This window comes from Lynx rufus, unplaced genomic scaffold, assembly GCF_022079265.1.
Source record: "Lynx rufus isolate CCGP_SWC_20201006 ecotype Redwood Valley unplaced genomic scaffold, mLynRuf1.p SCAF_5, whole genome shotgun sequence".
In the NCBI taxonomy this organism is placed as follows: Eukaryota; Metazoa; Chordata; class Mammalia; order Carnivora; family Felidae; genus Lynx; species Lynx rufus.
This window is the reverse complement of record NW_025814867.1, coordinates 93,028,437-93,052,022: the sequence shown is the minus strand read 5'-3', so window position 1 is coordinate 93,052,022 and position 23,586 is coordinate 93,028,437. Positions and strand designations below refer to the sequence as shown.

General features: G+C 36.4%; 1 protein-coding gene across 3 annotated transcripts in view; it reads right to left on the bottom strand.

Moving 5' to 3' along the window:
* The window catches only part of GSK3B (glycogen synthase kinase 3 beta), a 199,928-nt gene that overhangs the window by 84,546 nt on the left and 91,796 nt on the right, over positions 1-23,586 (bottom strand). For all 3 annotated transcript variants that reach the window (XM_047099859.1, XM_047099857.1, XM_047099858.1), the window contains exon 4: positions 5,758-5,868. In XM_047099859.1, the coding sequence (XP_046955815.1) occupies positions 5,758-5,868 (111 nt within the window). The remainder of the gene's footprint in view (positions 1-5,757; positions 5,869-23,586) is intronic.

Below are 23,586 nucleotides of genomic sequence, written 5' to 3'. Positions count from 1 at the left end.
ATGAAATATACCATGGGAATAAAAAGAACTGCAAAGAGATCTTAAATTATTTTCAGTTGGTGATGGTAGTGTCAGTATTATTATTATAAGAATATTGTATGTAGAGTATAGGACAGAACAAGTAATTATACTATCATTGAAACTGGAATTTTTAATGTAAGAGAAAGGAAATACAAATGTAGACTGTTGCATCCAATATTTAGTTAGAAATGTCAATATATATTCATTTTGAGGCTAAAAAAAAAGATACCCCATGCTATCTTTGAAAAAATTATCCACATATTTTCTAGCTCTATCCACTAAAAACCCTAGAAAGAGTAACCAACCCTGTAGCAATTAGCACTCCTAACATCCAGACAATGGTCTCAAACACCATTTCTCACTAAAAGAATCAGGTCGGGGCGCCTGGGTGGCGCAGTTGGTTAAGCGTCCGACTTCAGCCAGGTCACGATCTCGCGGTCCGTGAGTTCGAGCCCCGCGTCGGGCTCTGGGCTGATGGCTCAGAGCCTGGAGCCTGTTTCCAATTCTGTGTCTCCCTCTCTCTCTGCCCCTCCCCCGTTCATGCTCTGTCTCTCTCTGTCCCAAAAATAAATAAACGTTGAAAAAAAAAAAAAAAAAAAAAAAAAAAAAAAAAAAAAAAAAAAAAAAAAAAGAATCAGGTCTCCTTGAAGGAAAGGCTGAGTCCAAGTCTGGGGAAGAAATGTTTAAGATGAATCTAGAACACTATCATGACAGAAAGTGAAGAAGCTAGCAAAGATAATTAAGACTCATGCAAGAAATTTTAAAACAAACATACAACAACAAAAAATATCTCATTGGTCACCTCTGGGGGATGCTATGGAACCAATTCTATGGAACCAACTAATTATTATAAATTTTGGTACATAAAGGGATATAATCAAATATATATCCTGTATTTTTTATATTAACTGTAGTATCTGAGGGTAACCAAAGAGCTGACATGGAAAGTTTCTATTTACAGAACTACTCCAGCTTATAAATTTAAAAAGAACTAATATTAGAATACCAACATTTTGTAAGCCTTGATAAATTAATGAATTTAGGCAATGATCAATGCCCACAACATCACAAAAAAACAGACATTACGTGCTTCCTTAGGAAAGCTCTCAACAATATATATGAAGTAGTCTTAAATTTTACAAAAATATATCTAATCACCAATTTTCAGGAAACATATTAACACTACAGTAATCCAAACAGCAAAATCCAGACCAACAAACTGCAGGTCAACTGACCCAAGTTTCTTTAACAACGAAGTTTAAGAGAGAGTGAGTCTATTAAAAAGAAACATTAAACATAAATCAATTATATGGACCTTACTTAGATCCCAATTCTAACATATGTAGATCCCAATTAAAAACATATGTAATATAACATTTTGGGAATAAAAATAGTAACTAGATATTTAATAATATTGATGATTTACTATTTATTGTATAGGTAAAGACAATGATATTGTAGCTAAGTTTTTAAAAAGAAAGTCCCTATCATGTACACATATATACTGAAATAGTTACAGATGAAAATAACATCCGTGATTTGCTTCAAAATAAAGCAAGTAGGGAATAAATGGTGGTGTTGATGAAAAGAATAGCGATGAACTAGTCATTGTTGAAGCTGTATAATGGGGACATGGGGGTTCATTATTTCATTTTCTTTTTTATTTCTATTTGATACCTTCAATAAAAAAATGTTTAGAGGAGCTAAAAGATCCTGAAGTAAAATTTTTGTAGACAGATATAGGATAAGAAAATCATTTGGCACATTTTATGTTGGTGGGAAAATAGGTACTGGCTCAGCTATGGAGCAATAGAGATCTGCTAGGAGGTAAGTAAATTTGGAGGACAGATTCAATAGAGGTATTACTATAAACTTCTCTTGGGGCGCCTGGGTGGCGCAGTCGGTTAAGCGTCCGACTTCAGCCAGGTCACGATCTCGCGGTCCGTGAGTTCGAGCCCCACGTCGGGCTCTGGGCTGATGGCTCAGAGCCTGGAGCCTGTTTCCGATTCTGTGTCTCCCTCTTTCTCTGCCCCTCCCCCGTTCATGCTCTGTCTCTCTCTGTCCCAAAAATAAATAAACGTTGAAAAAAAAAAATTAAACTTCTCTTGGAAATTTCACCATTTTAAAAGAATAGGACATATCTAACCACTTTTGTAACACTTTTTTTTTCCTGTTTTATAGTTATTTGTGTAATCTTTTTTCTCCTTACCAGAGGAGGAATAAAATATTTTATTAATCTTCACATTATGCTGCAATCATTTACCATTTATTTGCTGAATTAGAGTTAGAACAAAAAAACTGGTAGAACCACGTGCACTTCTTATTAAATGTTCTCAATGTGTCACTTTTTAAATCTAGTTTTATGGTCTTCTGTTACTTGTATTCTATAGTTCCAAAAATGTTTTCTCATATGGTAAATTCATCTTATAGACCCATAATGCTATATAGTGAGCAGGAAAGAAAGGAGTACAATTTTACCAATATGGAAGCTACCAACATGGAAGTTAAGGAGAGAATGGAGTGGTAACTGCCCAAAAGCAGTTGGATCTTAACTTCAAGAACTAAATCTAGGGTTTTTTTCTGCTTCATAAATTTGCCAGTGCTCCACATTTAATAATATGAGCTATGAGCAGGTAGAATGAAACCATCACCATTCTTTTTTTTTTTTTTTAATTTTTTTTTTTTCAACGTTTATTTATTTTTGGGACAGAGAGAGACAGAGCATGAACGGGGGAGGGGCAGAGAGAGAGGGAGACACAGAATCAGAAACAGGCTCTGAACCATCAGCCCAGAGCCTGACGCGGGGCTCGAACTCACGGAGTGCGAGATCGCGACCTGGCTGAAGTCGGACGCTTAACCGACTGCGCCACCCAGGCGCCCCTAAACCATCACCATTCTAAACTGAGAAGTTCAAAGATTACTCTAGATTTAGGGATTTCAAAGGGATATTCTATTATGCTGGTTATCTTGAATAGGGCCTTGCTATTTTAAAACCAGAATAAAATACTAAAGTAAATTTGTAGTACAAAAACTGTGTCTTTTTAGTTCTTACTATGATCAATTGAACCACAAACTCAACTAAGTTTTAAATTCCTAGCACTGAATTCAACAGGAATCCTGGCTCCTTGTCAAAATTAGCTAGCAAACTCCTGCCTTGGTACCCATTTTATTACTATAAAGTTTAAAATTGTAATTATTAAGTAAAATTCAATACTCAATCTTAAAATATTTAGAGTCACTGCCATTTTGTTTTCTAGAGTCATCACTATAAAGGATAAAATGTAAAAAATTATATTTAGGTATCTAGACTTTGAAACTTAACTCCTAATTTTCACAATGTCATAGGTAAAAAAAATCATACTTCAATAAATTTTTTTAAAGATCTGATGGCACAAAAACAGACACATAGACCAATGGAATAGAATAGAAACCCCAGAACTAAACCCACAAACGTATGGCCAACTAATCTTTGATAAAGCAGGAAAGAACATCCAATAGAAAAAGACAGTCTCTTTAACAAATGGTGCTGGGAGAACTGGACAGCAACATGCAGAAGAATGAAACTAGACCACTTTCTCACAGCATTCACAAAAATTAACTCAAAATGGATAAAGGACCTGAATGTGAGACAGGAAACCATCAAAACCCTAGAGGAGAAAGCAGGAAAAGACCTCTCTGACCTCAGCCGTAGCAATCTCTTACTCGACACATCCCCAAAGGCAAGGGAATTAAAAGCAAAAATGAATTACTGGGACCTTATGAAGATAAAAAGCTTCTGCACAGCAAAGGGAACAACCAACAAAACTAAAAGGCAACCAACGGAATGGGAAAAGATATTTGCAAATGACATATCGGACAAAGGGCTAGTATCCAAAATCTATAAAGAGCTCACCAAACTCCACACCCGAAAAACAAATAACCCAGTGAAGAAATGGGCAGAAAACATGAATAGACAGTTCTCTAAAGAAGACATCCGGATGGCCAACAGGCACATGAAAAGATGTTCAACATCATTCCTTATCAGGGAAATACAAATCAAAACTACACTCAGATATCACCTCACGCCAGTCAGAGTGGCCAAAATGAACAAATCAGGAGACTATAGATGCTGGAGAGGATGTGGAGAAACAGGAACCCTCTTGCACTGTTGGTGGGAATGCAAACTGGTGCAGCCACTCTGGAAAACAGTGTGGAGGTTCCTCAAAAAATTAAAAATAGACCTACCCTATGACCCAGCAATAGCACTGCTAGGAATTTACCCAAGGGATACAGGAGTACTGATGCATAGGGGCACTTGTACCCCAATGTTTATAGCAGCACTCTCAACAATAGCCAAATTGTGGAAAAAGCCTAAATGTCCATCAACTGATGAATGGATAAATTGTGGTTTATATACACAATGGAATACTACATGGCAATGAGAAAGAATGAAATATGGCCCTCTGTAGCAATGTGGATGGAACTGGAGAGTGTGAGGCTAAGTGAAATAAGCCATACAGGGAAAGACAGATACCATATGTTTTCACTCTTAGGTGGATCCTGAGAAACTTAACAGAAACCCATGGGGGAGGGGAAGGAAAAAAAAAAAAAAAGAGGTTAGAGTGGAAGAGAGCCAAAGCATAAGAGACTCTTAAAAACTAAGAACAAACTGAGGGTTGATGGGGGGTGGGAGGGAGGGGAGGGTGGGTGATAGGTATTGAGGAGGGCACACCTTTTGGGATGAGCACTGGGTGTTGTATGGAAACCAATTTGACAATAAATTTCATATATTGAAAAAAAATAAAATAAAAAAAATAAATAAAAGAAAAGAAAAGAAAAAAGAAAAGAGAAAAGAAAATGATTATAATTATTATTAAAAATAGATAAAGATCTGAACCTAATAATAATAATGATAATAACAATAAAAATGTTTCTAATTAGCAATCACAACTTTAATCAGAATTATGCTGGGTAAATTCCTAGCCAGTCTGTGACACTCTGTGTCTCCATGAGATGACATTAGGTACTAAAATTTAAGTAACACCCTAATATGCACATCTGTGCATATTTAAAATTATAGAAAGTTTAGGGGCGCCTGGGTGGCGCAGTCGGTTAAGCGTCCAACTTCAGCCAGGTCACGATCTCGCGGTCTGTGAGTTTGAGCCCCGCGTCGGGCTCTGGGCTGATGGCTCAGAGCCTGGAGCCTGTTTCCGATTCTGTGTCTCCCTCTCTCTCTGCCCCTCCCCCGTTCATGCTCTGTCTCTCTCTGTCCCAAAAATAAATAAACGTTGAAAAAAAAATTAAAAAAAAAAAATTATAGGAAGTTTAAACTTTAGCTACAGTTACAACATATCTATAAATGATGATATAATATTTAATTTGATCACATATAGATGTTTTATAATTTTATATGACATGCTTGCTCCTATTTTGGTCTATGGCATAATAAAGGTATCAGAAATTAAATAAAAAGGTGCTATGGCTAATGAAATTAAAATGCATAAATGTCTATGAAAAATTCACTTGTCAGAAAGATGACAAGTTATCTCTAATATCTGAGTCATGAAAGTTTAAAAGGTGAGTGAAGGTTTCACACTTTAAAAAGTATACAAGAATTTAACAAAACTCTAGCAATACCTACTTTGCAGCTTCCCCCCTTGGCATTAGATGCAATAATATAGTTAAAACAGATCCAGCACTTTTCTTGCTTCATAGTAAGTACTTTTTAAAGTGGAAAGTTGTTCCATTTTTACATACCTTGACATAGATCACAGGGAGCGTCTGTTTGGCTCGACTATAGTGTCTGGCAACTCTGTATACTGTTTCCGGAACATAGTCCAGCACCAGATTAAGATAGACTTCATCTTTCTGAAAGAGTTTATTGAAAACAAACAAACAGAAAAAACAAACTTAGAAACCAGTCTTTTAAGTATTCAAATTAGAGTAAAATCTATATAGTCACTTATTCAGATTTTTTCCTACTTATTCGGATTTTTAAGAAAAGATTCATGCATTCAATTTTAATTATACAAAAATAATTCAGAATGTAACTATAATAGTAAAAGCAAGTCTACCTTTTTACTAATAATTTCATGGAAAAAACATAGCCATTTCAATACTGTTAAGATTCCTAACTATATTTAAACTATTATTTTGGTTATAAGAGGATATCACCTGTCACAAAATTTCATCTTTTTTTTTAATACGTCTATTTATTTTTCAGAGAGACAGAGAGAGAGAGCAGGGGAGGGGCAGAGAGAGAGAGGGAGATAGAGAATCCTAAGCAGGCCATGCACTGTCAGCTCAGAGCCCAACATGGGGCTTGAATTCAGGAACCAAGAGATCATGACCTGAGCCGAAATCAGGAGTCGGAAGCTTAACCGACTGAACCACCCCAGTGCCCCACAAAATTTCATATTTTCTAGTTTGAGAACCAGTACCCTCATATTCTATAAGGAAAGCTGTCACTGTAGTAGAGTGAGTACTGAACTGGGAGCTAAGATTTCCAGCCCTCGCTCTGTGCTAATGTATGCAAGTCAATCTCTCTAGGCTTTGTTCCTTAACTATAATATGAAAAATTGGGCTAGATGGTCTTCAAAATTTCTCTAACCTCTACAAGGTTCTATGCTTGTCTAATAGTCTGTAATTAGTAGAATAACCACTGTTTTCTACAAGTAACTGAAAGAAAAAGAATAACTTATAAGGAGGCGAGTTACCATAGTCACAAGTTTATTGCAGGTCATATGTTTAAACATCCTTTCTCAGCAGCCTAAAGACACGAATCCAAGATCAGTGGAGAGAAAGAAGGGAATTCCAACTAAGTACAAAGTAGGAAAGAGGGACAGAGTGCTACCCTTACTCTCTTCATGTGAACAATAGCAGATAGATAAAATGAAGCAGAAAACAAAGTTGAGAATCACATGCAAATCCAGAATTGGCTACTGAATGGGAAAATCTGTAAGTAAAGAAACTTTCACAATCTTCCCAATTTGAAATCATGTTATCTACCAAAATGAAGTGAAAATTTTCCATTTTCAGCAGTTACTGAAAATTTTTCATGTTAATACTGACATTTTCCATGTCAGTAGCCACTGCAAAGGAAGTAATAAGGGTGTAGGTATAAAAGAGATGACATCTAAATTGAGTATGAGAGGAGCACTTAAGGCATAGAGAAAACTGTATACAAGATATGAGATCAATGAATACAGTGGAGCACAGGAAACAGTTTAGTGAGAGAGTATGCCACTGACTCTATTACCTTTGCGTTATTGCTCACTCCCGTTTTCTCCTCTCTTCTCTCCATATCCAGCTTAAATTCCACAGTCTACCATTATCCTCACTCTCTAACACAGGGGTCAGTAAACAACAGCAAAAGCCTGATGCCTGTTTTTATAAATAAAGTTTTAAGGAGCAAAGAAATGCTCATACATGTATGTATTGTCTATGGCTGCTTTGGGGCTACACTGGCAGAGCTGAATAGTTATAACTGAGACTTTAGCCTGCAAAACCAAAAATATTTATTATCTGGCCCTTTATGAAAAAGCGTGTCAAGTCATATCTGTTTAATAAGCCACAACCGTGGTTAAATCCAGCTTTCCATCCATTCCATGCCTGCACCCAAACTGCTGAATGTGGCTAAAACTGTGGTGTTTCTCACATTAAATTCATTATCAAGAAATTCAATTGGCCCAGCAATAATATATTTGCCTAGTCCATTCACTTTTCCAAAGTACCATACTTGATTTTTCTGTCCTTCCCTTTGATTTCCGATACCCCTCTTTCCATTTCACCCTCAGCTGATGTCCTTGCTTGCACCACTACATGCACCCATCTACATCATCTAATTCCATATGCTCTTCCTTCCCTCCTCTAACTAAACTAAGTTCCTTTTTAAGGTAAACCCTACTAAACATAAAATAATAATTATATATACACACATACACACACACATACTATTCTGCTTTTCCTAATCACAATCAGTGCTTCAGCAATTTTCCTATCTCTCTCCATTAATTTTTCTCTCTTTGGGAGCATTACAATCTGTACACAAACTTGCTGTTATTTCTCCCATTGTTAAAAAGAAAACTCCTTCTAACTGCACTAATTACCACATTTTCTGGCCTCCTATAACAGTAAAATTCCTCCAAAGAGGCGTCTAAACTGACATTCTCCAATACCAGTCTCTTCTCATTTTCTCTGAAACTCACTCCAGTAGGATTTCATCACCACTGCTCGAGCAGAATTGTTCTTCAAGATCAGTAATCTCCTTGTTGCTGAATCCAATGCCAATTTTCAGTCATCATTTTATCCCTCCCTTTCTACGTGACTTAGCACCACTATTTAACATAGTTGGATCATGTTCCCTTCTTCCGAATGCCTGCTTTACTTGGGTTCTAAAACACTATACTCTTCTGGTTTTCATCTTACCTCAAAGACTACTCTTCTTGCTCTCCATTTCTGGCTCATTCACTTAAGGAATGGAGGATCCCAGGGCTCAGTCCTCCAATCACTGTTCTTAATGTAAGCTCACTCTCGTGATGATTTCATCCAGTCCGAAGGTTCAATACTACTCTACACTGATGACTCCCAAATTCATATATATGCTGGGCCTCTGCTTTTAACTCCAGGCTACTATGTCAAATTGTGCACTTAACATTGCTCAGGCTGAAAGCCTTAGAATCATCATTAATTTCCCACCCCCATCTTTCTCTCACACATATACATACACCAAAAAAACATTAATGTTTCCACCTTTAAAATTTATTCAGGATCTAATCAATTCTTACCATCTTCACTGCTACAACCCTAGTCTCCACCACTACCACTTCTCACCTAGATTATCGCCAATATCCTCCTAAATGGTCTCCTTGCTTCCATCTTTACCCTTTAATCTAATATCAACAAAACAGAAGTTAGATTGTAGCTCTTCCACTCTATCTCACTAAGATTTATTCTTAGTGGTCTGCAAAGGCCTCCACACATACTTCCTTATTTTCCTGTCCTCTACTTTACTGCTGTTCCCATTGCTCACTCATCTCTAGTGACAACAGCAGCTTCCTGCTATTTCTTGACCACATTTGGCAGGCTTTCACATTCAGGGCCTCTATACTGATTACTCCTTCAGCCTAGAGTATTCTCCCCCGAGACATAAACACACACCTCACTTGCCTCACCTCCTTCAAATCTGTGCTAAAGTGTTACTGTTTTAGAGTGGCTTTCCTTAATTGGACTCTCCCCAATTCCTCTACCCCACAATCCTACCTACCTTCCCCATATTATTTTTTCCCAAGATATTTATTGCTTTCTAACCACATAGTTTACATTGTCTGCTTCCCCCCAACTAAGCTCAATGAGAAATAAGACTGTCTTTTGTTCACTGCTCTTTTCCACCTAGAATATTGCCTACCACATAGTAGGTACTCAATAAATATTTGGTGAATAAACTAAACTCAGAGGCAATGAATATTATTTAAGAATTAGGATGACAAAAAAAAAATTATAAAAAGAATTAGGATGACAGTCTTACAAGTCGGCTTTAACTCAAACAGCACTGTGCAAAGTGGGATATGGTAAGGGGGCAAGGAGGAGTTAGGAAGGTTAAGAGTGAAAGCAGTGTCAGCCTCTAGAAACCTGTAAGAATCCAAGGCCTACATCAGGGCTTCGGCAATAAGGACTGAAAGAAAAGGGAGGTTGGGAGGGGCAAGTATATTGGCTAGCTAAACATGAGAGTAACAGAGAACCAGAGAAACAAATAAGTTGAAATTAATTAAACAGTCTCTAAATTTTCACTACTATCATTGTTAGAAAAAAATGACACCACATTTTTTTTCCTGTACACCTAAAATAAATTAAGTTAGTGAGAATTGTAAGTAAAATAAGTATATGTTTAAGGACACTCTTTCTTGTAAAATAAGAAATAAGGTCATTTGCAGAACTAAAGGTAGTGAAAGTAATACTGCAGGCTAAGAGAAGAAAATTTCACAGGGCGCCTGGGAGGCTCAGTCGGTTAAGTGTACAACTTTGGCTCAGGTCATGATCTTGTGGTTCGTGGGTTCATGCCCCGTGTCAGGCTGAGACAGCTCAGAGCCTGGAGCCTGCTTCAGATTCTGTGTCTCCCTTTTGTGTCTGTCCCTCCCTGACTCACGCTCTGTCTCTCAAAAATAAATTTAAAAACATTAAAGTTTTTTTTAATTTCAGAGATGAAGTTTAGACAAGAAGCTTCAAGTGAAGTTGAGGTCCAATAAAAGGAACACATAAATAGAACGTCCAGCTGGTGTCAAAGGGATGTGTACATAGAATTCAAGTGATGGTAAGCTTTGGGTTTCAGAAAGGTCACTAACACAGGTGTTAAAACTATCCTTTAAAAAAAACCTGATTAGCTAATTACAGGGTTTCTTAATTTTAATAAATCATTTGAAAGAGTTAATTATGATATATTTATGATTTTTTTTTAATTTTTTTTTTCAACGTTTATTTATTTTTGGGACAGAGAGAGACAGAGCATGAACGGGGGAGGGGCAGAGAGAGAGGGAGACACAGAATCGGAAACAGGCTCCAGGCTCTGAGCCATCAGCCCAGAGCCCGACGCGGGGCTCGAACTCACAGACCGCGAGATCGTGACCTGGCTGAAGTCGGACGCTTAACCGACTGCGCCACCCAGGCGCCCCTGATATATTTATGATTTATGAATGACCTGAAGATATGTATAGCACTGTATTACAATTTAACTAATTTGCTAAACAGTATACCAAAAGTGAAGAATAAAAAATGAAAACATTAATGTCAAATTCGAGAAGAGTTTCTAGTTTCTAGTTGTATAAGCTCTGTCCTTCCCCTGTCCTAATCAATATTTTCAAAAATGATTTCGTATATTAGGGGTCGCAAAAGCAAATGCCTTCAATGGCTAAGCAACAAATGTAAATGTGTGAGGCCAAAATGGGTACTGTAGTAAGGGGTAGTGGTTAATAAATCAGACAGATAGTACAAAACTTAACTCTAAGCATCCTAATTCACAAAAAATTAACAGAATGCACTAGCCAAATAAAACACATCAGGGGATGAATGTGGCAATTTACAATTTCTGACTTTAACACAATCACCAAAGACTGACACAAACCCAAGAAGAATGGCTTAAAATGGAAGACCAAATAAGAGTTTAAAGAACTCTAATATCCAGGAAACCTACAATATAATATTTAACAAAGATAAATACAAAACCCTATGATTAAACTCAAAGTATCAATTTATTATGTAGAATGACAGATAAGACTTGACAGCAATTCAGTTGGAAAATAAATGATAGGTGTAATGAAGAGAACTCAAAAGGCAATCTACATTGAGGTGCAGTTGATGAGAAACTTAATGCAATATTAGATTACAGTTGAACTATTATGTTCAGATCAGTAAAGATAATTCCACTCTACTTGGCACAGTTCAGGCTTCATTTGACATACAGATAAGTATCCATTTTTAGGTAATGTATTTTATTCCTAATATTAAAAAAGCAGAATACACCAAAGAAAGATTAAAGAAACCATGTCTGCTATAGGCTGAATGTTCTAATTCACTACGCTATGAGAAATATGGGATTTAAATTATATTTAGACTACTGCTTTGCAGATTAACATAAACCTGTCTCTTTGCTCAAATATATTTTGTTTATTCACTCCATTAATTCTCAAAAACTTGCAACTTCTTTAGAACCATACAGGACATCTGTCCATTTTGTAAGTGAAGTATAAATGTCCATATACATTTAAAACTGTCATTTTGAATGTCTTCATTTTCTGAAACATTGAAGGTGTCTCATTATACTTAAAGGCACTGTAAATACCTTTTATTTCATTGTTCTGTGCTTGTATTAAAATCACATCCACTTTTTTTTTTTTTAATCTAACTGGATCCTAAGGCTGGAAACCAAAGCAGCCAACTAATAACACTATCACTGCTCTTGATTTGAAATAAATGGGCTCAACAATATCATGTTCTTTAAATACTCTTATTAAACTTACAGACAGATATTCTGCTAAATGTAATAGTCATAGGAATAATCCCTGAGGAAAGCCCATCTGTAGGAAACATCAAGTACAGAAAAGACTAATATTTTCACATTCCAAAAGTAGTTTTATTGGGAGGTTCATGAAAAATATAATTCATAGGACAGGGTATGCTAATATTTTGAGAAGAAAGGACCACGACTCAGCTTTTCTATCGCTTGTAATTTTCTAAAATATCCTAGGTCTGCCATTTTCTCAATGTAGTCTCTCTCTTTTAGGTTACTAGACAATATTTGAATACTCACAGCTTAGCTATAAGCTTTAAAAGCCAAATATAAAAATACAACATGTAAAAACTATCATTTGAATGGATATGCCTGAAAACAGTCTCTCACATAATGAGAAAGTACTAATTTCAAAGGACAATTATTAGGTTTCCCCCAAATTTACTAAGGAGTCACTGTTATATATCTTTTAAATTTTTTTTTAATTTTGCTTCTTTTTTTTTCTTTACATTTTATTTATTTTTGAGAGAGAGACAGAGCACAAGTGGGGGAGAGGCAGAGAAAAAGGGAGACACAGAATCCGAAGCAGGCTCCAGGATCTGAGCTGTCAGCACAGAACCTGATGCGGGGCTCGAACCCACAAACCGTGAGATCATGACCTGAGCCGAAGTCGGATGCGCAATCGACGGAGTCACCCAGGTGCCCCATGCTAAATATCTTTTAAAAAGAATTCTGCTAATATACAAAATGGATCTTATTCAGAAATCTCTAATATATTACATGATGTACAATTTAGGGAGTATTTCTCTCAGTGGTTCAGTTTTTCTAGTTGTCACTTTAACAAACTACTCTCTAATTGCTGGTAATCACTCCTCTGTGAACTCTACTCTAAAACCATTCAGTCGGGAATAAATTTAAGTGATAAAACTTTGATCACACCTAACAACTAAACAAGAGCTGAGACAACTCTATCCAACATTTGGAAAATAGACAGATGATTTTTGAGGTCAAGGAAACAAAATTACTTGAGGCTGCAGCTTTAAGCAAAATCATGCTATAATTCTAAAAATTTGATGGAATGCAAAGCGGCTTATCATAGAACCGCAGTAGAAGACATTCAACAAAGTAGACAGCCCAGGATTCTCCTCAGAACTGGGTTTAGGAACTTGACTAGCAAACCTCCTCCCCAAAAAACCCAAAAAACAAAAAACTTAAAAATGAATGCCTTTTCTCCAATGGGTGTGTCAGAGTAGGCCAGAGATGGGAATAACACTAACAGTAAATAAAGTGGGTCGATTAGGGAAAGGGAAATATTCTTTTCCTTGCGAGGGGTGGGAATGGGGAAAGGGAGACAAGTACCTGGCATATAAGATAATGGCAAGCTTCATCCTCATCTCACATTATATATAACACAAAATAAATACCAAAACTACAAAAGTTAAAAAAAATACCAACTATAAATCTACCAGAGGAAAACATGAGTGTGTTTGCAATCCTGGAGGCAAAATATCTATAAGCTATTAAGGAAAATGATGCCATTAAGATTATATAAAAACATCAAACTTTTATACAACTTTCCAGAAGAAAAAAAAAGAGCCAAATTTTAAACAAGGACAATATTTTTGTCCACCAAAAACTATTAGAACTAATTAATGAATTCAGTAACATTGCAGGGTACAAAAGTAATATACAGAAATCTGCTGTATTTCTACACACTAATAACAAAGTAGCAGAAAGAGAAATTAAGAAAACAATCCCATTTATACCTGCATCAAAAAGAAGAAAATACCTAGGAATAAATTTATCCAAGGTGGTAAAAGACCTATACTCTAAAACCTATAAAACAATGATTAAAGACATTGAAGACAACACAAAAAGGTACCATGCTTACGGACTAGAAGAATTAACATTGTTAAAATGTCCATGCTACCCAAAGCAATCTACAGATTCAATGTAATGTCTATCAAAATACCAAGAGTATTTTTTCACAGAACTAGAAGAGATAATCCTAACATATGTATGGAACTACAAAATATCCCAAATACCCAAATCAATCTTGATAAAGAAGAGCAAAGCTGGAGGTATTACAATCCCAAACTTCAAATTACACTACAGAGCCATAATAAAAAAGTATGGTACTGACACAAAAACAAACACATCGATCAATGGAAAAACCAGGGAACTCAGAATTAAACCTACCTTGGTCAATTAATCTACAATGAAGGAGGTGAGAATATAAAACGGGGGAAAAGACAATCTCTTCAATAAATGGTGTTAGGAAAAACGGAGAGCTACATGTAAAAGAATGAAACCAGACCACTTTCTAACATAAACCATAAAACTCTTAGAAGAAAATATAGGCAGTACATTCTTGGATACCTGCCTTAGCAATATTTTTCTGGTTCCATCTCCTCAGGCAAGGGCAACAATAACAAAAGTAAACAATTGGGACTACATTAAACTAAGAAGCTTTTATACAGTGAAGGGAACCATCAACAAAACAAAAAGGCAATCTACTGAGTGACAGAAGATCTTTGCAAATGATAGATCTGAAAAGGGGTTAATATCCCAAATATATAAAGAAGTCATACAATTCAACACCAAAACCACCCCAAATAATCCAATTAAAAATGAACAAAAGACCTGAATAGTTTTTTCCCAAAGAAGTCATAGAGATGGCCTATAGGCTCATGAAAACATGCTCAATCTCACTAATCATCAGGGAAATGCAAATCAAAACCACAGTAAGATACCACCCTCACACCAGTCAGAATGGCTAGTATAAAAAAGACAAGAAACAGCACAAGTGTTGGCGAGGATGTGGAGAAAAGGGAATCCTCATGCACTGCTGGGTAGGAATGTAAACTGGTGCAACCACTGTGGAACAGTATGAAGATTCCCCCCAAAATTAAAACTAGAACTGCCATAGAATCTAGTTCCACTATCTGGGTATTTACTTGAAAAAAACAGAAACACTAATTTGAAAAGATATATGCATCCCTATGTTTACTGCAACAGTATTTACCACAGCCAGGACATGGAAGCAAAATAAGTGTCCATCAATAGATGAATGGGTAAAAACGATGTGGCATATATACACAATGGAATATTACTCATCAATAAAAAAGAATGAAACTTGCCATTTGTGACAACATGGATGGACCTAGAGAGTTTATGCTAGTGAAATAAGCCAGACTAAGAAAGACAAATATCATATGCTTTCACATAAATGTGGAATCTAAAAGAAAAAACAAACAAACAAAACAGAAAGATACTTCTAAATACAGAAAACAAACTGATGGTTGCCAGAGGGGAGGGGAATGGGGGGATAGGTGAAGGGGATTAAGAGGTACAAACTTCAACTATAAAATAAGTAAGTTACAAGGATGAAAAATACAGCATGGGGAATGTAGCCAATAATATCATTAATAATTCTGTATGGTGACAGGTGTAAACACACCGATCGTGGTGAGCATTTTGTAATGTACGTAGTTGTCAAATCACTATGGTACACTGAAAAATACTATCACACATTGTATATCAACTATAATTTTTTAAAAATTGACAACTTGGCAAAAAAATTTCTGCTCATATAGGACAAATGACTAATGCTTTTAAATTTCATTTTTTTTGGAGACACAGAGTGTGCGTGCGAGTAGAGGTGGGAGAGAGAGAGAGGGAGAGAAACAGAATCCAAAGCAGGTTCTGCCCTATCAGCACAGAGCACGATGTAGGACTCGAACTCACAAACTGCGAGATCATGACCTGTGCTGAAGTCAGATGCTTAACTCACTTAGCCACCTAGCTGCCCCTAATTTGTTTTGTTTAAAATACAAATAACTCATTAATTATGACCGAAGTCAGTAAGAAAATACTAACATACCGATGAAAAAAAAAAATTAAAAGGGACATAAACAAATGGCTGATAAGTCCTACCAATGGCCAATAAAAATAAAGATGCTTAACCTCATTCATAATTAAAGAACTATAATAAAAATAACAATGAGCTATCATTGTTCACCTAACAAACCAGAAAAGAAAATTCAATCTGAGAAAAGTATGTATTGGGACAGGGTCATTGTTCAATATGAACTATCATACACTTGTGCTGAAAACCCCAAACTCTTGCAACCTTTTGGGAAATCAATGCACTAATATAATACATCCCAAAGAGATGTACAGAGATCCAATTCAACTCAGCAATGCCATTTCTAGGAATCATGTGTATGAAAATATGTCTTTGCATGTGCACACAAAAAGACAGTTGGAGGGGTGCTTGGGTGGCTTAGTTGGTTAAGCGTCCAACTTGGGCTCAGGTCATGATCTTGTGGTTCATGAGTTCAAGCCCCGCATTGGACTCTGTGATGACCATCAGAACCTGGAGGCTGCTTCAGATTCTGTGTCTCCCTTGCTCTCTGCCCCTCCCCCACTAGTGCTCAGTCTCTCAGTCTCTCTCTCAAAAATAAATAAACATGAAAACAAACTTTAAAAGACAGTTGGAAATTTGCGTAGAGCAAGAAATTAAAAATAATCTGCATGCCAGAAAGTAGAGACATGCTCAAAAGCAAAACTAAACAAAAGCCCACATGAATAGGGTATGTCAAAAGTAGACAGAAGCTAACTGGAAAGAGCTCCCAAAGGCCAAAGCTGGAATAGTCCAACCAATAAAATGACTAAAAAGATTAATAAATGGGGGAGAAAAGACCATGTCTCATGCAGAAGAAATCCAAATAATTATGTAGCCGATCTGCTCTTAAGGAGAAGGAACATAAGTCCTCCCTTCTGAGCTGTAGGTTTCCTTCCAAAGTAACTTCCTTACAAAGGACAGAGCATGGAAAGCTGCAGGGGTGGGAGGGAAGGGGTATAACTTCACAGTGGAGAAAACTGAAAAGTATTAGGTCAGCCAGGTGATCAAGGTTAATAACATCCACAAGTTGTGCTAATGGTATATGCCATTGATATGATGTGATGAACACAGCACTGTGGACTTTTACAAATAACCAATTTATTATGAGATACATATCACACAAACCCCAATAGTGAGGCAAGCAACCAGTACTCCTCAAAACTGTCAGTCACCAAGAGCAAGGAAAAGTCTGCCACAGTCAAGAGGTGCCTAACAGACAAAATAACTAAATGTAATGTGGTAGCCTAAATGGGATCATAGAAGAGAAAAAAGCATTAGGAAAAAGTAAGGAAATCTAAATAAACTATGGAATTTAGTTAATAATAATGTATCAATTTGATTCATTAATGCTAACAAATGTAACCATACTAATGTAAGATGTTAACAATGGGGGAAATTAGGTGCAGTGTCTATGCATATAGACATAAAACACCATATTGTTATATTTGGGGAATGAGGGCAACATGTTTCAAAATAATATGAGTATTATTACATTAACATGTGATATACATGCTCATATATGAATACAGGAAATTTACTTCTACAGAGAGGGATTTGAGGATTTAGATATCAGGTTAAAGATTTTACTTTTATCTACTGTCCTGTGTTATTTCAATTTTTTTCTAATATGAACTGTAATATTTTATACTTTCATTAAAATATATTAAAATAACATAAAAACAAGGTGGTAACTGATATTCAAAAGAAACCTATAGATTCACATCTTCAAACAAATGACAGTTATCATCTCACTTGCTATCATTTATAATTTATGAAGAGCCTTGACAATTCATCTACCTCAAGAATTCTGCATTATCTATACATTCATTCTCTAGTTCACACTCCTATTGAAAAGCCTGCATTGATCATCAGGAAAATTTTCATACAGATAATATGTATACCACTTTAATAGAATTCAACATGAAATTTTAAGTAACAAAATTGTGGAGTTATTTACACAACGTCTTTATTTCAGTAAATAAAATTCTCTGCTACCAGTGATTTTCACAAAATAAGGAAGGTGAAAGAGAGAAGATAAAGGAATGGAGGAGAGTTGTATTTTGTAAAGCAGACCAGGTGTACACAGTTATAACTTTGTACAGCATTTCTATACATACACCATTTCTAGAACTTGAGATTTCATTTAATTAAAAAGTAACAAAAGACACTTTTCACATAGGGAGGCTGACCTTGATCCAATCAATCACTTATGAACTCCTTTCTACATCCCTAGCCTCAACTCCCACTACTAGACCCACACTCCCATACTTTATATACCAGAACTTTCAAAATACTTGTATCTCTTCTACACAGACTATGTTGTTTAACCTCACCAAGCATTTCAAACATCCTGTACTTCTAACCTGGCACACTTATACTGTACTATTTATCTAAAGAGCTCCTCCTCAAAACCCTAAGTATCATTTTTCCTATGTAATTCCTTTGCTGACCACTCTGGATAATTTATTACTTTTCTCTATAGTATTTCTGTTCATAGTGCAAGTAATTGTTACTCCATTTGTCATTTTACAGTATATTTCTTTTCTTGTCTTTCTCAAATTCATTTAGACAGACCTTATACTTTGTCTTTGTACCTAAAACACTATATAGTGCCAACAGGCTGAAATTAAAATGAACTTGGAAGATTTCAGAGAGTGGGTATTTGGAAAGAACACAGACTTAATAGCTGAAGAGTCTACAACTATGTGGCAGTAAGCACCACATAAATTTTGGATATTATTATCACTGCTGCTATAATTTTTGTCATAGAACAAAAGGCTATTTACTCTTTTCTAAAAATTCTCCAAAGTAGACACTATACAACTTCTCCTTGTTTAGCAATAATTGCTGAGATATTTTTAAATGTTATATTTCTAATACACTACTCCTGGAGAAATTTACATTCTATGCTAAATAGTATATACAGCATACTATACAGACCCTGGAGACAGACTTTCTAGAGTTGACTCCTAACTTTGCCACTCAATAGCGGTAGGACTCTCAGCTAACTTACTTAACTGCAATTGCCTCAGTTTCTTCTTCCATAAAATGGGGGACAGTAACAGTACTCATTCTTTACGGGGTCGCTGTAAAGTTTAAGTGAGTTATAAAGTACATGTAAAGTGCTTACAGCAATACCTGATGCAGAGCAAGTGTAATATATATTTGCTATTATTAAACAATAAATTGTAAAATAGTTAATGAGTGTTAATTATATGCCAAGTGCTATGATAAGCACTTAAACTTATTACACTTTTTTCTTACAAAACCCTTACTGTATAGATGAGAAGGGGAAAAGGCTTACTACAGTAAGTATCTTGCCCAGTCATACTGCTATCAAGTGGCAGAATTGGGACGCAAATCCAGCTAGTGCTCTTTAATTTTCAGAACAGATTCACTCCTACCCTTTCCTCTCCAGGGCTAGTGACAAACAGGCATAATCAAGCACAGCATTCTTCTCTCTGATCCCAAAAGCAGTGGTAGAATCTTCCTCTGCATACAGCCCTCTACACAGTTACTATCAATAGAACAAAGTTAATATGAGGAATGAAATCAATTTGTCATCCTTGCTATTTAAACTGCCTCTCATGCAAGTAGAGGGAGAGTTTTATTTTAAGGAAGGCAATTTCTTTATTATCCAAGTAATCAATCTATGATGAACAAAGGTAAGATAGTTTCACACGTAAGTTTACTTATAAAAATTTTTCTTAAAAAATTAATTTAAATAAAATTTAAGGCTCCTGTAAAGACACAATGTGGTTTACAAACTATGTCATTCAGAGTCCTAGGGTTCTACAGAGGTGAGCTGCAACTCAGAAAAGCAAAGTCAGCTGGTCCCATACCCCAGTTTGAACCAAAGCAATTTTCCTTTTTATCTGTTCTATTTACAGAATAGGGGTTCTTCATAAAATTTTATTTAGGGGGAAAGGAATTTCTACTGCCAAATACTGATATTGAAAAAACACCATTCTCTAGGGTACTCAGAATTCACAAAAGTATATTAAGCCTAGACTTTCAAAACATTCAAAAATCCCATTTTTCCTCTGGTCAAGGAGAAAGAGTGCTATTTTTTCTGAACTAAATCAGTTACTAAAACCTACTGGGTAATCTAAAGTATACTAATTGACTACATGATGCTCTAGTTACTATAGCAAACACTAGTAATTCGAATCAGAAGACTACAACTAAGACTAAGTAACACCTCTGGTCTCTGTTCTGACTTAATTCCTCCTTCTTTTAGTCATCCTGGTTACTCCTTTCCTCAGTTATATGCTAAAAGCTGATTATTCATAATCCCTAAATAAAAATACTGTTTAAAATGGCAGAGTGGAGCAAAATAAAGACAAGTTCACCAAAACAGATATAACCTTTCAAACTGTGATCAGTGGAAATATCTGCCAAGTATTACAACAATCCTACTCTAACTTCATCCACAACTGAAGAGTGCTTATGGACAAAAATTATAATGAAGCTTTGGGATAGCTTAGCTATAATTTTAAAATTAAAAATAACAATGTGGGAGTAGTTAGGGGGTATTATGCAGTTCAACAACTCAGTGAAATACATACTATATAACCAATAACCAGAAATATTATGAGATCTCCAATATTTAATAAGATTATAAATAATTATTCATACAATTTTGTAAAACATGTACAAATAGAATGAGATATGTAGAGATGTAGAAGTTAAAAGTCAGGATAGAAAGAGAATGAAGAAGGCTCAGGACAGATGAGAATCTATATAAAGATTTGGAAGGATCAGGCATTCAACGAAAGATGGGAAGAAACCCAATGAAAGAAGAGTACACAAACCCAGAGATGAGGCTGAAATCCACAGAGAGAGTAACCAAGAGAGAGAGCAAAAGACAGACACCAGAGTTAAAGCAGGAAAAGAAATGAGGGGGTGACATAGACCAAGAAAGAGGGACAGAAACCCAGACCAAAACATAGAGAGACCCAGAACCCAGAGTAAAAGGAGCAAAAACCCAGAAAGTAGATGGAGGAGACTAAACAGAAGTGAGACAATAGGCATAGAAGAGACAGAAAACGGTAGAGAGATAATGATGACGATGAAAAGGTTACAAAATATTTCATATCTGAACTCATACATCGACTAAGTCTTTCATCCTTATAATCTTGAAACACTGAATTCTGCTCTTTCTCAACCTCAAAATTTCTAAAATCATCCCCCTAACTGCCTCCTCACATCTCCTTTGGGCTCCTGTTCTGACCACTGATCTCCTGTCCAGATGGTCCCCTAAGCTCTCTGAAACCCCAAAAAGGAACTCTTTTGAATCCCAGTCTCTTCATGGAGGCTTCTTATACTGCTTTGCCCTTACACTGCTTTTCCCCAGATCCACCTGGATCCCACCCAAAGGCAATGGTTTCCCTACAGCTCTCTCAAATGAGGACTCTTCTCACCCTCAACACATTCTAGGACCAGCAGACAATACTTGGCAAACTGCTGGCTCTTTGCTGTGCTGGTCTCAAACAGCCCCTCTCCCAGAACTCCTAAGAGCTCTTTCACATGGCTACACAACTCTCTCAACCCAACTTTGTCAATATCATTTCTCCACTTAGCACCCCACTTCCTGACACCACCACCACCACTACATGTGAAATCATACATGTATCTAATGGGTATTTCTATTTGCTTGTCCCAGAGACATCTCAAAACTATTAACTTGTTATTTCCTCCCCCCAAATTTATATATATATAAACATAAACACACACACACACACACACACACGCGCGCGCGCACACACACAGGCAGTACACCAAGCTTCTCTTCAGACAGAAATCATCTTTAAAGGTCTGTAAGAATTTCCTAAGACATTTAGATCCCTTTCTACAACTGTAGTTCTAAGTTCACTCTCAGTAATCTACTCTTGGAGAGTCAGAACTGATAATAACAAACCTAAGCTCCTGGGGTACCTGGGTGGCTCAGTTGGTTAATGTCTGAGTTTTGATTTCACCTCAGTCACGATCTCATAGATTGTGGGATCAAGCCCTGCCTCAGGCTCCATGCTGAGCGTGGAGGCTGCTTCAGTTCTCTCTCCCCTTCTCTCTCTGCCCCTCCCCAACTAGCGTTCTCTCCTCTCTTGCTCAAAATAAATAAATATTTAAAAACAACAACAACAGGGGCGCCTGGGTGGCGCAGTCGGTTAAGCGTCCGACTTCAGCCAGGTCACGATCTCGCGGTCCGTGAGTTCGAGCCCCGCGTCAGGCTCTGGGCTGATGGCTCGGAGCCTGGAGCCTGTTTCCGATTCTGTGTCTCCCTCTCTCTGCCCCTCCCCCGTTCATGCTCTGTCTCTCTCTGTCCCAAAAATAAATAAACTTTAAAAAAAAAAAAAAAGATTAAAAAAAAAAAAAAACAACAACAACAACAGAACAAACCTGAACTCTCAACCCTAGAGCAGAACCCGTCTTTTCATATGGGACATATTAGTTTATTACCTGGTCTCTTGAGTAATGTTAGCCCTGCCAGAACAATTCAGAAGAATGGAAGTAGAGATGGTGAGGAAAGCAAGAAGAAATCATCTTTTCGGTGGCTAGAAGATCATGGGAGGTCCTGCACCTGTGTATTTCTGCATATCTTCAGAAAACCTCTTTTTGTTAAGGAAGGATCATTATTTTCAGCAATATATCACAACTTTTTTTCCCCCTTTCTGTTTTGTTAATGAAGCTATCCAAAATTAAGAGGAATCTTTTTTTCACTATGAAAAATTTACAATGCTCAAGAGAAAGTTCTGAGATAAATAAAACATTATAAAGTAGTTTCTTTTTTATAATAGAGGTTCACTGTCCTTCTGGTTAACCTCCTTTAATAACTTCTCAATTGCTCTTTATCTATAAGACCATTTTTAATAATAAGCAGCTCTAAACAGCAACAGGGAGGAAAATCATCCATTGGGATACACAAATAATAGTCCACTGTCACTACCAAGGCAGAATTAAGTGAGGGTGAGGGCAGACTGTGATCAGGGCTTCCACCAGACCAAAACCAGATAGGTAAGCCTTTTGATGCCACCACAAACACAGCCTGATATTCAAAAGTTTGATATTCTTCTTTTTCTGCTCTTTATCTTTGTGAGCATTAAATGAGTTAATATTTGTAAAGTACTAAAAACAGTATCTGCCATATAGGGAGAGCTAATAAAGTAATCAGGAGAAAATGTTTAGGGGCTTTGATAATTCTGACCTCTACTTTCCTCCCTGAGGTATTATTAGGTCTAGCATCTAACAACAAAAAGTCATGAGGATGCAAAATTCCATTGTAAGAGTGCTGTGAACATAACAGATGTTCCATAATTTTATTTGGGAAGGGCCAGGAAAAAGTAAAGACATATCAAAACAAATAAGATTAAAGACATAACACGCTGTTTGCTAGGTTTTTAAGAAAAAAAAAAAAAGTGGCATGAACCTCATAATTGGCTTTAGAAACAAAAGAGCTCAAATACTTATAAAGGCTTACAGTCCCTAATACAAGCACCTGAGAAACAAGAGTCACAAAGGAACCAATTTGCTAATTATCATTGCTAAAACATTAGCTGTGACTCACACTCACTCACTCACACACACACACACACACACACACACACACACAAATATATAAATAACATTTATGTATCTACACAATGTATATCACAGTTTTGGCTTAATACATAGGCATCTT